The sequence below is a fragment of the Eptatretus burgeri genome, chromosome 10 (assembly GCF_056783735.1).
Source record: "Eptatretus burgeri isolate ZD-2024b chromosome 10, Ebu_testis_v1, whole genome shotgun sequence".
NCBI lineage: Eukaryota > Metazoa > Chordata > Myxini > Myxiniformes > Myxinidae > Eptatretus > Eptatretus burgeri.
Window position 1 is genome coordinate 71690806 of NC_140970.1, and position 16366 is coordinate 71707171.

The window sequence follows — 16366 nt, forward strand, 5'->3', positions numbered from 1 at the left end:
GCCAAGCCGCCTCGCGTTCGCCCATTGGATGGAGGGGAAGTGGGCGTGAAGCATTTTGGATCCGAATTTTCCACTCGGAAAGGCCGCCATTCGTGCTCGCGGCTCGGTGCGTTTGGCACCAATGGACGAACGGGCCCTAGACAGCCCGACGTTCAGTGTTCAGAGGTGGTGCGGTTGTTGGTTGTGAAGGAGAAAGGCGAAGGTGGTGGAGGGTTTTCGGTGGTGGTTTGATGGTTATGGTGTCGTTTGGGAATGGCGGTGAAGCGATGTTTGCGGGATGGAGTTGTGAAGGTAAAGGTAGTAGCTGTTTGCATTGTTAGCGGCTTAATGGTTGAAAATAATAATAGACAGAAAAAATGGCTAACTCAAAGCGTCGCAGCCCAGATGAATCACACATATTCCCTCTTTACAACGGGTGTGGGCTAACTACACATGGACTTACCGAGAAATCTCACCTGAGGACTCTTTATGGTGTAATGCGAATTTCCTCAACCGTAACAATATGAAATAAATAACTTTCAATCGAGGCCTCGCACACAGACACAAATACAAAGGGTGACCAAAATAAAAATACCCCCCCCCTTTTTAAGTATACTGGTACTCAGCTTGGCCCAGACCTGGTCCTTATCGAACTTGGAATGGGGGGGGGGGCGCTTCCACCAGCACGTGCACACACGCGCAAATGACGCTGCTACTTCTCTCGTGGCAGGGCAGATGTACGCCAGACAATCCGAAAGCAGCTTTCCACACGAAGGCTATCTGCCTCGTGCAGTCCTCACACCGACCCCATGTGTGCACTCTGCCGATCTCCCATTCTATCCAGACGGAAGCCTTCCACAATCCACAAGTGCACAAGCCTGCTTGCCCTTGACCTCATTCACACCGATCTCTCTCCAGATCCACCACCTCTCTCGTGTGCTTCTTTTTCCCGCTCTATCTCCTCTGCCTCCGGGGTGTGGTCTGCTCGCCCCAAACCCGGGAAGGCAGGGCTTTCTGCCCATTTGTTGTGGTTTTAGGGACGTGTTTTCCACCTTTATTGCCTGGCTTGGAATATAAAAACATCGACAAAAATCACAGAGGGCAATCACACTGGGGAACTTTTTCTTACTCCCAAGGCTAATTAACACCACACCACCCCTCGTGTGGTGACACGTAACACTTAAGCTCACAGATTCCCTAACATAGTTCCATCGAAATGCTTTCTACTCATCTATGGACCAAGCAACTCTACACAATGCTAAATTCCCGATTAAATACTTCCATCTACCCCCACAACCATAACAATATTTTAAATGCGATAACCAACTTGACCCAACTCAATCAAACACTACAAATTGCATTTTTACTTCTCGGTTGCCACAAACACATTTTGTAACTTTATAAAAATCATCTCATCACTGTAGGTTAACACAGAAATGTTTAAACAAACATTTTGGGGGGTTGCTGTAACCAGTACCACAGGGATAAATAGAAAAGGAAAAGCAAAAGGAATAACCTCACCTTTACATGCACAGAAGAGGAAGCAGAAGTATTAATTGTAGGACTGCCAAGTGGAGCAGGACCACCTCCAAAACTCGTCGCCGACTGGGCATCCTCCGTCGTACAAAGTCCTTCATTGTGACCTCAACTCCTATCCACCTACAAGGCCTTCATCCACAGTGTGATGGATTGCTGCTCTCTCCTCTGCGCTGGCTCCCCTGCCTCACATCTTGTTCAGCTTGACACCCTGAAAACCAAGGCCTTCAAGATTATTGGAATCTCCCATGTTGAAGCTGAGTCTATGGGCTGAGCACTTTCCCATCGCAGACAGATCGGTAGTCTCTCTCTCTTCTACCGCCTCATTTCTGGTCTTGCATCGTATGCTCTTTCCATACTTTGCCCCCACCCACAGGTTTGTGCAAGGTGCATGTGGTTCATCATCAACCCCTGAAGCCTGGTGTTGGATTAACAGTTACGGTGGCTGGCTTGATATCTTTGGGTCTTGAGTTTGAGACCCTGTAAACTGTTGAATTAACACCAGGTGGGGTTGACTCAACTTGTCATCTTTTGAAGGTCAGTGAAATGAGTACCAGTGTACTGGTAATAGAGGGCACTGCATCAGCGGCACAATCGTGCCACCAAAAATTTTGTAACCAGCAGCCACAGGCTGCACACAGTAGCTATCAACCCCCTTCTGGTGAAACCAAATTGACCAGAATCAATGGTCACTTCCACACATTTGTTACTCTTTTTTTCCCCACCTGTGGAATCAACTTCCACATTCTCTTCAATCTCATTCTTCTCTCCAGGTCTTCATATCAAGACAGCTCTTCACCACCAACTCAGATCATCTCCCATCAAAAACCATGATCTCTTCTTCCCCCTTTAACCCTTCCACATCCAAGCACACCTCCTTCAAAATTTCCAGTTCTTCATTCCTGAGACTTTGTTTCTGTATCAATGTTGTCCCTCCTGTGCATCCTACCCTACCCCTCTCCCCCCTCCCCCACTTCCCTTATTTGTCCATCTCCATTTTATCCTTCAACCTAGCAGTTGGTGTTTACTGCTGAATAACCTGAAATGGTACAAAGCTAAGTGGTAAACTGCCAGAGGTTAAAAAAAAAGGTTAGGTTACCAAAAACTGAAAAATAATGTAAATTTCAGAGTTGTTAAAAATGGCCCTTTTCAGGGAACAAGTAATGGGTTAGCAACTGCAGCTGTTCTGCAGCAATGGAAGTAAATTAAGCCTCGAAAGCTGATGCAAACAATTCCTACAGGTGTCCCAACTTTTGTTGATTAGTTACAAACCCTCTGTCTGTATAAAAGCAGTGTTGGAACAGATTGTGTTGCGACACCCTCGGAAGCATTATTTGGACAATATTGCGCTGCAGGAAGTAGTATATTGTGATCATAATGGTGAGAAAAAGACAATTAACAAAGGAAGACAGACACACCATTATTTATCGATATATTACTAAAACTCTCATCTTGTATGTATGTACTGTATATATGTTCCTGAAATACAGCCAAAACGGTACACAATAGCACAAAAATTTTCGGGCCATCTTACTCACCATTCTCCTTCGATGTGTAGTATCAAGTTTCGTTCAAATCGGGCAACGAAAAAATTATTTAAAAAATCAATTCCCGATACAGTCAAGTACTCTGAAGTATTTGATCAATGCAAACAACCTCAGCGGTATAGTTCGCTGGAGCTATCTTGTTATTTTTGTTGAAATGATTTATTTTAAAATCTCAAACATTCAGTATAGACAAAGAACGATTTATTTTTAAGCACAAAAGAAACCGCCATTTTGATCTAATATTTCCATGTTCGTTAATAAATAAAATTGTGTTTAGACGCGTGCTTCGTTGAACGATGACTCCTGAAGGTAAATGCTCAAATTTTCTTCAAGTTAAAGTTTCACCACGAAATAATAATAAAATTGTGTCTTTTTTTTTCCGTCAACCGCTGTCACAAGGGGAACCCAACGGGTTCACGGGTCGTCTAGTAACCCTGAAGAGTGGAGGTCTTTCCTTTGGAGAAATTGCAAAGAAGCCAAGGTATCAGTGAGTACAGTTTCCTCCACCATCAAAAGGCACTTGGAAACTGGAGGAAACTCTGACAGGAAGAGGTCTGGCAGATCCAAAGCCACAACACAATCAGAAGACAAGTTTCTGAGAGTCAACAGCTTGCGTGATAGGTGGCTCACAGGACAGCAGCTTCAAGCACAGCTTTAACACTGGTCGAAGTAAGGAAGTCTCAGTTTCAACTGTGAAAAGAAAACTTTGAGCTGCAGGTTTGACAGGTCGAGTGGCAGTAAGAAAGCCATTGCTAAGATGGCAAAATAAGAAAAAGAGGCTTGCCTGGGCCATGAAGCACCACCAGTGGACTACTGAAAACTGGAAGGTCTTATGGACCGATGAATCAAAATTTGAAATCTTCGGTTCATCATGCAGGGTTTTTGTACGAAAAAAAATTCGAGTAGGCGAAAGGATGGTTCCTCATTGTGTGATACCAACTGTCAAACATGGAGGAGGAAGCGTGATGATCTGAGGCTCTTATGCTGGATCCAGAGTGGATGACTTGCACAGAGTGACTGGCACCCTGAACCAAAAGGGCTACCACAGCATTTTGCAGCACGATGCAATACACTCTGGTCTACGCCTAGTTGGTCAGGGTTTAAAACAAAAGCAAGATGAACCAAAACATACCTCCAGGCTATGTCAGAACTACCTCAGAAGAAAAGAACAAGACTGTAGGCTTCAAATCATGGAATGGCCAGCACAGTCTCCAGACTTAAACCCCATTGAGCTGGTTTGGGATGAACTGCACAGAAGGGTGAAAAGCAAAGCAACCAACAAGTACAACACATTTGTGGGAACTTCTGCAACAGTGTTGGGAAGAACTTTCCGAACAATATTTGATTTCCATTGCAGAAAGAATGCCACGAGTATGTTCGGCTGTTATATCTGCAAAAGGTGGCTACTTTGATGAGTCCAAAATTTAGATTAAATTTTGTTCAACAAAACGATTGCATGATTTATTTTTTTATCTGCAATTGTGTATGTGTTCTATGCTTTAATTTCAGAGTACATTGAAACATTAAACTGCTTAAATTTCAGTAAAAACTGGAAAAAATGTGGGTGTACTAAAACTGTAGACCGGTAGAGTAGATTTATGCAAATGTGAAACCTGTCTGTTGATACGTAACATTTTAGAAATGCCTTTTTAAAACGTACATGAACAATAGATGACCAAGTGCATAGCAACCCAATGATCAGCATCTGTGTAATATTGGAGTGGGAGGTGGAGGTTCACAGTTTAAGATTCATCATTGAACTACCAGTTTCCCATGTATAGCTGTGCGGCAGTTTACAAATATTTCTGGTTCGTCACATGTTACATTTTATTTCAACTTTCTACGAACAACCGTGCATATGCAAGGCTGGTATGAATTGCTCATCAAAATTCTCCACAAAGATAAATCTCAAAATAGTTACCTATACCCTGATATATTTCTGCTCTGTTGTGGGAAACAGTTTATCCTCAGCTTGAATAACACCCTGCAAGTACGATATCAAACAAGAAGGGCACTCGGTAGAGCACATACCTCCACCACGTCATGCCTGATCCACGAGAACATATCGGGCCCAATACAATTTTGAAATATCATGCTATACAGTACTATATCGTGTTTGGCCCTATCTCTCAATGGTGAAGAATCACTCAAAAATCTCTTGTAGTCAGATCCGGATTCGGATCTTCACCAAAATTGAAGCAATTTTTTCTTGTCACACAGCCAATCTGTCCACCAAGTTTCATCCGAATACGTCCACTACTTTTTGAGATATCGTGCTGTATATCGTTTTTGGCCCTATCTCTCAATGGTGAAGAATCACTTAAAAAATTATAGTGGGTGAATCTGGATACAGATCTTCACCAAAATCTAATCAGTTCATCCTTGTCACACACTGAACCTGTCTACAAGTTTCTGAGATATTCTGTACACAAACAGAGGGAAAGGGGTGAAAACATAACCACCTTCACCTTCGGTGGCGGAAGTAATAATGGAAGTCCAACTTCAATGCATACTTTATATTAAGTGGAGGTTTGGATCACTGTGAGAAGGGGCGTTGGGGTGGGGGAGAGGGGATGGAGGGGGGGTGACCTTGTCTTCAGAAAACAATAACTGAAGGATGCTGGATCAAGTGTACATTTAAAATAAACACAGGTTTAATACACAATAATAATACCCTCTAGAAAGCACACAAAACATTTCAAAAGCAGACTTTTTCAGTGCCATATCTACCAAGGCAAAGCCAAACAGTATTTAGTAATGAGCAAAACATGAAACTCATCACTTCACGAGAATAGGTGGGGTTGGGGGGTGGGGGGAAATCACCTTTATCATTTGTTTGGCATGATCCAGGCTTGCTGTTCCATTTGGTGGATTTGAAAGGGCGTCCAAGCTCTTCACTTTCAAGGCGCCAAAGTTGGAGGTTCCGTCGGTGACAACAGACACCGGAACACCAACAGGACTACTTGCAAGGCCCAACTTCAACCGCATTACGCAGGGATGGGATGTGGCCAACGGCCCATACCTTAGCCTCGCCGAGCTCGGAATTGCTGAAAATGCTGGCTCATCTCCCGAAACCCAGGAGTCAGTGGACTTGTGAATGACCACCAATGACCTTAAGTAGGTTAAGCTGGTACAGTTGTGGATAAGCATGCAAAAGCAGAATGGCATTTATCATCATTATGAATTCTTTTTCTGCAAAATGCAGGGCTAATAATGGAAAACAGTATGGAATAAAAAGACGATGCAAGTAAGGAAAAGTAAGACTCACTTTGACATGGCAAAACTACATTTGCACAGTGAGCCTTTTTAGATTTGCGACAGGGGGTTGGGGGGGGGCACAGTGTTTTGCCACAATTACTGAGAAACGCATGTGTATTAAACCTAATACTGCGAATGGAAAACAGATACAGCTTCATTCACTGCGAGCTGCAAGGGCAAAGGGGGTGGGGGGGTTGTGTGAATACGTTTCAGCTTCTTGAGAATTAAACATAGTGCAATTTTAAAAATCCATCATGTTGAGGATGGGGCTAAAGAGAACTGTTTAATGGTGATGGTGTTCCTAAATGTCGATAAAAGCGCTTTGGAGAACATGGCTTATGTTATTCTTACATTATTCTTGTACAAAGAAAATTAGAATAAATGATGCTTTAAGCAAAATGTTCAGGTTGCTCAACTCCAACTCCCTTTTTTCAACTTACATTACACAACAATTTTTTCTATATAAAGTACACAAAATGCTTGTCCAGCGAAATTAGCTAAATGCATTGACACCTGTCCCCTGAACTGGTCAAATCGGAGGGTTGCGATCACGTGGCGTCACCGTGCATTATCAGTTCAAACAAATGCGTGTCCGCCATGTTGATGTATACTTATCTGTTAGAGTGGCCCACATCTGCATTCTTGCGATGGTGTATTCAAAGTATTTTGATGACTTGCCGGCAGATGCAAGGCATAGATATATAATTAGACAGATTACTTTTTGTGAAGGCATTGTTCCATAAAGCTTGAAGAAAGCGAACTTTGCAGCTGATAGCATCAAACTATGGCATGAAACAGGTGATTATATAGATATATGAATACAAATTATATATGATAGGACGACTATATAAATGAAACAGACTGAGACATGATCCAGGGGACCCTGACAAACATGGAATAGATAGATATTGGATTGAAAAATGATCCACAGAATTTGTTAAGATATATTTATTTATTGGGTTCGAACAACCCACTTACTGCACAGTTTATAAAATTAATTTGAAAATGAATAATACAGTGCCATGATTACACAAAACGGACATTATGGATTATAACATGTGAATTGATTCGGAAAATTAACAGCAATACATATATAAATGTTATTTCTAGACGGACGGACGAGCCTTGCTGGTGGAGCCATTTTGCTCTAACACGCGGAATGAAGGATTAACATCCAAAAGGTCTGCGTCTCAATTTCCAAGACAATACACCTCTCCAAACTTCATCCACTTTGCCAATTGCTGTTCACCCCACTTCGAGTATATGAATATATCGTCTCCCAATTTTAAAAGCAAAAAAAATACACCAATTGCATCCAACAAAAGAGCATAATATAAACACGCTTGGGCTTTATAATAAATTAATTGGTGATAACAACATTAGTGAAACAATGCTCTTATAAACTGATAATGCCAACTTTCATAAATGAAGTGTGCATGAGCAGAGAGGAGAAGGAGATTGGGACCATACTCTGTGCAGAGCGTTGGTGCTGCTTAAGTAGTCTCCTTGGCAATTAGGCACAATCCTGGACGGGTCGCCACTCCGGCACAGTATACCGGCATGCTGGCACTCGTTTTGCTGACCTCGGAAGGATGACAGGCCGAGTTAACCCTACCTGGTATTAATTCAACAGCTGAGCGGGATTTGAACTCAGGACCCTCGGATCCCAAGCCCACTACTCTAACCATTAAGCCAACACCAGGCATATGAGCAGAGAGGTGTGATGAAAATCAATTGATATATCATGAAAATACAGAACTCAACGAGAAAGTATCTCAAAGTGCAAAGCTCATCAGCGTCTGCTTTGTACTCGAATAAACGTGACAAAAAGAACAGCTCAAAAAAAATATGTAAAATGTATTATTTTTTTCTCCATATTCTCATAATAAAGCCATGTTAAAAATTTGATTACAAAAGCTCAAATGGTTTTGAGTCATGGCGTGGACAGAAACACCGACTGACAAACACATGCATGCACGCACACGCACACACACACACAATGGCAAAACCCTGTCTCCCGCTGCGTGTGGACGGGCTAAAAATAAATGCAGTGACACACGAGTAGTAAGGGGTTTGCGGTGAACAACAGATTGCAGAGAAACGGGCTGATGTGAACAACTACGTGACAGAAATCAGAGGAGTTGAAAGTTGATTTTTGATCAATTAACTCAAGCAAAATACTAACCGCTGATGAAGTGATCGCTGCAAACACAACTACCTTTCTTAGCTTCAACGAGGTCAGCTTTGAAAATATTGGCGAGCCATTTTGATCGCCATTTTCACAACTCCTCAGTCCGAAAGCCCTTGTGCGTGATTATTGCTGGAAAACGAAAGAATGACCCCCTTCCTCCTCTCAAAATGTATGGTTTATACACTCAAATACAGGGAAAGAGACAAGCATTTTCACTTGGAATAGCGCCAACTTACATTAGAAGCTATTGTGAACTATGTAGTGTAGACCATCAACATGGAGGCTGCAGGTTTAGTGCCGCATGCAAAATCAGAAAGTGACGTCACGTGCAACCGTCCCAAACCATCTTACAAAGATGTGAATTTAAATGCTATGCTTTGAACTACTTTGTCATTCCGCTAAGGCTTGAAGGCAAGTACCATGAGCTTAATGTTGATACGAATGAGAAACAGGAGGAATCCAAACCCCACCCCTTCACCCCACTCCAATTTCCCATTTAAACTTGAGGCCAAAGTACATCGTAAGCTACTTTTCAATGCAAAAGTTTTCACTTGAAAATCTAAAGGCCAAAGACAACCAGGTGTGGAGTATTCCACTGCCTTGCATCCCATATGGTAACTCCACCCAATGCAAGAGATAGGTGGAATTTGCCCCAAAAATGGCTTTACTCCGTATATACAATATATACACAAACATCATTGAAGCTAACTTTTGTCAAATAACTCTCGTTGATAAAAGTGGCAAGTTACGTGGAGAACCAGTTATTGAGACAAAAAAAAGTCTTTCCAGTTCAGTTATTTTATCAAACAAGCATCAGGAGGATAACAGACACAGACAATCAAATTTGGAATCTCAGACAACAACCAGTATTTACTTTGGAGAAAGGAAAAGATAAAAATAAAAAAATAACAAATAGGGATTAAAAAAAAACAATTACATGGCCATTAGACATGACCATAAATGTATCCGTCCTTATAAAGAAAGGACTATGTTTGTGAAATACACAAGCCTTTCTCCATAAAATGAATTGAGGAGAAATTTGCAATCTCTTCACCAAAATCCATGTGCTTTGGCAAAAATCTATGAACAAATGATGCAAAGCAAGTTTATGCTACAGGTCCTCGAGGCAACAAGGGTCACATCTGGAGTTTGCCCATGTGCGTGCCCATCCGATGGGGGTCTTGAGAGGGGTAGTGGACAGGAGAAGGACCACGGATGAATGGCGGTGGGGGGAGAGGTGGAGGGAAAGTCGTAGGGACAAAACCTGTGGACAAAAGCAAGAGTCAAGCAAGGTAAGTGATGTCAGCAATTGAGGTATATCGCATCTACATCATACAAGGTTGTACAACACATCTGGGCAATTCCAATCAAAAACACTTTGGCAATGCATTTCTCATCAAATTAAATAACCTACAGGGTCCTCACCCACTGTCCCCCCCAAGAAAGGTAATCCAAGTTTATAACAAAACTGATATTTGTTGAAGAGAAAGAAGCACTCATTCAGCTTTGGAAGATTTTACCAGGTGGCGGTGGTCCGATGCCAGGGGGAGGTGGGAGATGCATGCCCATGAGAGGGGGTGGTCCGGAAGGTGGCAGGTTGAAATAGTTTGCCTGTGGTGTTTCTTCGCTTGTTGGAGGAGGGGGGAGTGCTGAGGAATTTAGGACAAGCAGGGCATGCTATATTGAGTTTCTGGCACAGCATAGATTGCATTCTGGCAGTACAGTGAAATGTTAGGACACTGCAAGTTGCACAAGATATCTGCCTCATGCATTTACACAGACATACATACATACATATAGTACTGTATAAGATTGGGGTGGTTAGGATTATACATTTTTAAAAGAATAAAGGCTCATCCAACCAAATAAGTAACTAGATCGACTCTGCTAATTGAAGTAATAAACAAGCAGGAGCAGAACCGGTCTCAGGTAACATTTGACCTGCTTTGCAGCGAGTTTCCTCAGGCCAATAAACCCTGAGTCTCGGCACGGATCTGCTTTCATTCCTGAGGCGACCGTTCATTTCCGGTCATGTGCCGGTGTGCAAGGTCAATTGAGGATCATTTTTATTTTGCCAAACCTTGAGCAATAAACATCAAATTGCATCATCGATGGTCTGCTCTGCTCCGTTTACTACTTAACACATATAGTACTCGTTTTATTATTTAACCCACATGTACACAATCACTGGGAAACGAGTGAAAAGTCACCTGAGACGAGGTCTGCTCTTGCTTATTACCCTATGTACGCGAAACGAAAAGCTGGGTTAAGCAATCAGTTCATGTCCGTCCGTCCGTCCGTCTTATCAGTTTATGATCATCAGTTTGTGATTGAGGAACAACTTATTTAAATTGATTGTTGTGTTTTGAACAGGAATCAGAACATGAATAAGAAGACAAGTCTGTCGTTTTAATGTACCTTGGTTTATAATTCATCCCAAGCACACGTGTGCAGACAGGAGTGAGACAATTTTTGTACTCTGCCTACCTGGCAGTCAAACAAAATTGAAAGCCATTCCAAAAACGAAACATCGTTTTTAAGGATGTTATAAAGGACACACAACTGGCACGAATAACTCATGTAACGAGTTTGATATGGTGATGTAATAGACGCTGGGTAAAATGGTGGTAAAACCCGTATTTTTTTTAATTATAAGCCTTTAAACCTCTTTAAATCTTATACAAGTTGAATTATATATTTGAAAATTGTGTAACACAAATCACCTTCATAACACTTTCAAGAACCTTCAGTTTTGCAGAGGTGTGTTCAGTTACCAAGTCTCTTGCAGAGTGCTCACCTAGTGGCTTATGCACTCAAGCAAACACTCCATCTGAAACCGTTGATAAGGGATGGCTGGATTGGCAAACGCGAGCTAGCTCCTTGGATATGAACACACCTCACTACTTGGATAGAATTAATTTAGTTACATGACTTTTACAATCTTTATTCCATTTAAATGTAATACTACACTTGAAGACTGCAGTACACAAATTCTCTGTCATAATACTTCCAAGAACCTCCAGTTTTGCAGGACTTCAATTTAAATAAAGGTTCAATGGAGTGGTGTACAAGGTTGCTGTTCAGAACTGCTTCTCAACAACTTCAATAGTTATAAACTTTCGGATATAAAAGCGGTGAAGCTGTTTCCTTCTGTCCGTCCGTCCATTCATCCATCCGTTTGTCCATCCGTCCAAAATGACGAAGAAGAATCTCACAAAACCACCGTGTTTATTTCTAAAGGGTTCGAAATGGTAATTCTAAAGGGTTCGAAATGGTAATTCTAAAGGGTGATTCTAAGGGGTTCTAAAGGGTGATTCTAAGGGATAATTCTAAGGGGTAATTCTAAAGGGTAATTCTAAGGGGTAATTCAAAGGGGTAATTCTAAGGGGTAATTCTAAAGGGTGATTCAAAGGCATAATTCTGAAGAGTAATTCTAAGGGGTAATTCTAAGTTATAATTCTGAAGAGTAATTCTAAGGGGTAATTCTAAAGGGTAATTCTAAGGGGGAATTCTAAAGGGTAATTCGAAAGGATAATTCTAAATGGTAATTCTAAGGGGTAATTCTAAGGGGTAATTCTAAGGGGTAATTCTAAGGGGTAATTCTAAAGGATAATTCTAGGGGGTAATTCTAAAGGGGGTAATTCTAAAGGGGGGTTCTAAGGGGTAATTCTCGAGGGGGTAATTCTAAAGGGTGATTCTAAGGCATAATTCTGAAGAGTAATTCTAAGGGGTAATTCTAAGGGGTAATTCTAAGGGGCTCTACAGCATAAATATAATTATAAAGGGTAATTCTAAAGCTGTGATTCTCAACCTTTCCTCTGTCATTTACCCCCTCGGCTTTATGCATTTCGCCATTTACCCTCTTACTCCCATGCAAAACTCGAGGGGGAGCACTCGGTAGAGTGCAAATCCTCCGCCGCCAATACTGCTGGGTCACTTAAGTGAACCTGATATCCTATTCATTGTAGGTCAAAACAGATCAGACTCGACTGAACCACTATTGAATAAACTAAACTAGATCGATGCGCATGTAGAAATGCCAAAAAAAAAAAAAAAAAAATCCAAATTTTTTTGAAAAAAAAGTTGCAAAATTTCTGGGGTTTTTTTTCTCCAACATTTTTTTTTTGGTTGGAAATCACTTAAAACATGTAGAAATGCAAAAACAAAAATTCTAATATTTTTTCAAAATGGCCGCCATAGTGGCCATATTGGGCTTTGAACCAAGTCCAAAATCTAATGGCATGATCCTTGGACCATATCTCATCCTCCCACCAAGTTTCGTCGAAATCCGTTGAGGAGTTTTTCCGTAATACTGTTCACAAACAAACAAACAAACAAACAGACAGGGTTGAAAACAGTAACCTCCATCCATCTTCGATGGCGGAGGTTAAAAATACATAGCCGGCATAGGAGGCACAGAAAAAAAGAAGATGGAACAACTTTATTATTAAGGTTTTGCACAAAATAAACTTTGAGAAAGGAAAAAAAAACAAAAACATAAAGTCCACTTATATCAAACAAGATCAAATAAAAATACCAGAAGCATTATCAATGGGAACTCTGCTGATTCAATCAGTCAATCAGTTTCTTTATTCAAGGATCTGTTGATGACAACGCTACCCTCATGGCATTATCGGTTTTCAGTCGGTTCCTTGCTTTTGTCTTCATTGCTGCTAAAGTAGAGAAACCTGATTTACATAAATATGTGGTGACAAAGGGAACAAGCACTTTAAAGGCTTGCTGAGTAAGAAGTGGGAATGAATCTGTGAGTTTCATCCAGAAATCAACACCAACTCTTTCAAATTCTTCCTTAAGACTAGCAGAGGACTGAAGATCAATCAGCTCCTCTTTTGCAAGGTTGTCATCTCTCATTTCTGACAGAACAGTGGTAAAAGGTCTTCATATCCATCTTTCTGTTGGAATCATGTCTTCTGGAAAGTAGCCAGTGAAGTGATGCTTCAAGATGTTCAAATGTGCTGTGATGTCTTCATTTATTTCAGGTAACGCACCAGGTTCTCCTCTAATGGCCTCATCCAAGTTTGGAAAATTTGCAATTTTTTTGATGAACTCTTCGTGCCCATAAATCCAGCTTTGTCTGGAATGCTTTCATCTTTTCACCTGCTTCAATGATGGTTACTGATTTTCCCTGGAGTTGTTTGTTGACTTGGTTAAGATGGGTAAATATATCTGAGAGGTACCCTCAAGAGGCGATGAACTTTGAATCAGAAAACTTTTCCCACAGCTTTGAATCCCAGTCACGAAGAAAAATCTCTACCTCATTACGGAGCTCCACACTCGGTTAAGAATAAGTCCACGTGAGAGCCACCTCACCTCAGTATGAAGCAGAATAATTGAATGCTCAGAGTCCATCTCATCACAAAAAGCTTTGAACAAGTGGTGATTCAGTGCTCGGAAAAGAATGAAATTAACAGCCTCAATAACTTTCTGCAAAACCATTTTCAGATTTTCAGGAAGGGTTTTCGCAGCTAATGCATATCTGTGAATAACACAATGCATTGTTATCACATGGGGTGCCTTTTGTTTTACAAGTGCAGTGAAGCCTGGTCTAACTCCTATCATGGCTGGGGCTCCATTAGTACAAATTGAACCAACTATGTCCCATGTGAGATTGTTCCTTTCAAAGAAGACTTCTATTTTCTGCATTATGTCAGCAGCCTTTGTGGTTTGTTGGAGAGTTTCACAGAAGAGAAATTCATCCTTCAGTCTTTTCCACATATATACCAGACAAAAACAAGCACTTGTGAAAAATTAGCAACATCACAGATTTCATCAAGTTGCAAAGAATTTTTTGCTGGGCGAGATTCGATCTGTTCAATAACTTGTTGACAAATGCATCCCCCCTATCCCCCCCCCCCAGGATCTACGCCCATGTCAGCCATAATTTTTCTAAAACAGGCTGACCAGGTATTGTGTATTACAGTATGAATACTTCATTTTCAGGTATGATATATTTACCCCCCTGCCATGTAAATTTTTACCCCCAGGGGGTATATTTACCCCTGGTTGAGAATCACTGCTCTCAAGGGTAATTCTAATGGGTAATTACAAAGGGTAGTATTGCAAGGTTCCAAAGGGAGATTGTAAAGGGTTCTCAAGGGTAATTGTAAAGGGTTCTAAAGTGTAATTGTAAAGGGTAATTGTAAAGGGTTCTAAAGTGTTGTTGTAAAGGGTTCTAAAGTGTAATTGTAAAGGGTTCTAAAGTGTAATTGTAAAGGGTTCTAAAGTGTAATTGTAAAGGGTTCTAAATGGTAATTGTAAAGGGTTCTAAAGCGTAATTGTAAAGGGTTCTTAAGGGTAATTGTAAAGGGTTCTAAAGTGTAGTTGTAAATGGTTCTCAAGGTTAATTCGAAAGAGCAATTCTAAGGGGTAATTTGAAGGGGTTCTAAAGGGTAATTCTAAGGGTTAATTCAAAGGGGTTCTAACGGGTAATTCTAATGGGTTATATAGCGTAATTCCAAAAGGAAATTCTAAGGGGTTCGAAATGGTAATTCCAAAGGGTAATTCCATGGGGTTCTGAAAGGTAATTCTGAAGGGTAATTCTAAGGGTTTCTGAAAGGTAATTCTGAAGGGTAATTCTAAGGGGTTCTAAAGGGTAATTCTAAAGGGTATTTGAAGGGGTTCTATTGTGTAATTATAAAGGGTAATTCTCAGGGGTTCCATCACATAATTATAAAGGGTTATAATAGGTAATGCTAAAGGGTAATTCTAAGGGGTTCAAAAGCTTTAAAGGGGAATTCTAAGGGGTTCTAAAGGGTAATCCGAAGGGGTTCTTAAGGGTAATTGTAAAGGGTTCTAAAGGGCAATTCTAGATGGTTCTAAGGGGTAATTCCAGAGGGTTCTAAAGGGTAATTCTAGGGGGTAATTCTAAAGGGTAATTCTAAAGGGTAATTCCAAAGAGTAATTCCAAAGGGTATTTCCAAAGGGGTTCTAAAGGGTAATTCTAAGGGGTTCTGAAAGGCAATTCTAAAGGGTAATTCTACGGGGTTTTAAATGCTAATTCTAAAGGGTAATTCTAAAGGGTTCGAAAGGGTAATTCCAAGGGGTTCTAATGGACAATTCTAAAGGGTAATTCTGCGGAGTTAATTCTAAAGAGTAATTCCAAATGGTAATTCCAAAGGGTTCTATAGCGTAATTATAAAGGATTCTAAAGGGTAATTCTCAGGGGTTCTAAATGGAAATAATAAAGGATTCTAAAGGGTAATTCTCAGGGGTTCTAAATGGAAATAATAAAGGATTCTAAAGGGTAATTCTCAGGGGTTCTAAATGGAAATAATAGTGGATTCTAAATGGCAATTCTAAAGGGTTCCAAAGGGTAATTCCAAAGGGTTCTTAAGGGTAATTCTAAGGGGTTCTAAATGGTAATTCTTAAGGGTAATTCCAAAGGGTTCTAAAAGGTAATTCTAAGGGGTTATAAAGGGTAATTCTAAAGAGTAATTCTAATGGGTTTTGTTCGTTTCTCGGCTTTGTCTATTTCATATTAAAAATGCCAAACAAAACGCTCCCTTCAGACACGGTTGCAATTTTAACTATTTTTTTTTTTTTAATGGAGTAAAATTGAAATAACTGTGTGGGGTAATGTGTTCTTGGAACTCTCTTGTTTATTATTTAAATTAGCAGAGTATATCTAGTTACCTTTTGGTTGGATGCGTCTTTTTCTTAAAAAAATATAAAAAAAACACACACACACACACACACACACACACACACACACACACACACACACACACACACACACACACACACACACACACACACACACACACACACACACACACACACACACACACACATCAACATTTGAATCAATTATAAGTTGAAATTGTGTACTGTCCAA

At 40.7% G+C, this 16366-nt stretch overlaps 2 protein-coding genes across 6 annotated transcripts in view; one reads left to right on the plus strand and one right to left on the minus strand.

Moving 5' to 3' along the window:
• Positions 1-6723, plus strand: part of LOC147018847 (myozenin-2-like) — a 98290-nt gene extending 91567 nt beyond the window's left edge. Inside the window, exon 6 of the mRNA XM_085898925.1 lies at positions 5913-6723. Within this exon, the coding sequence (XP_085755051.1) occupies positions 5913-6159 (247 nt within the window). The 3' untranslated portion in view covers positions 6160-6723. The remainder of the gene's footprint in view (positions 1-5912) is intronic.
• A 2434-nt stretch (positions 6724-9157) lies between these two features.
• The window catches only part of RBM22 (RNA binding motif protein 22), a 50756-nt gene continuing 43547 nt past the window's right edge, over positions 9158-16366 (minus strand). For all 5 annotated transcript variants that reach the window (XM_085898921.1, XM_085898924.1, XM_085898919.1 and 2 more), the window contains 2 exons: positions 10032-10160; positions 9158-9775 (listed from right to left, as the gene is read on the minus strand). In XM_085898921.1, the coding sequence (XP_085755047.1) occupies positions 9648-9775; positions 10032-10160 (257 nt within the window). In that variant the 3' untranslated portion in view covers positions 9158-9647. The remainder of the gene's footprint in view (positions 9776-10031; positions 10161-16366) is intronic.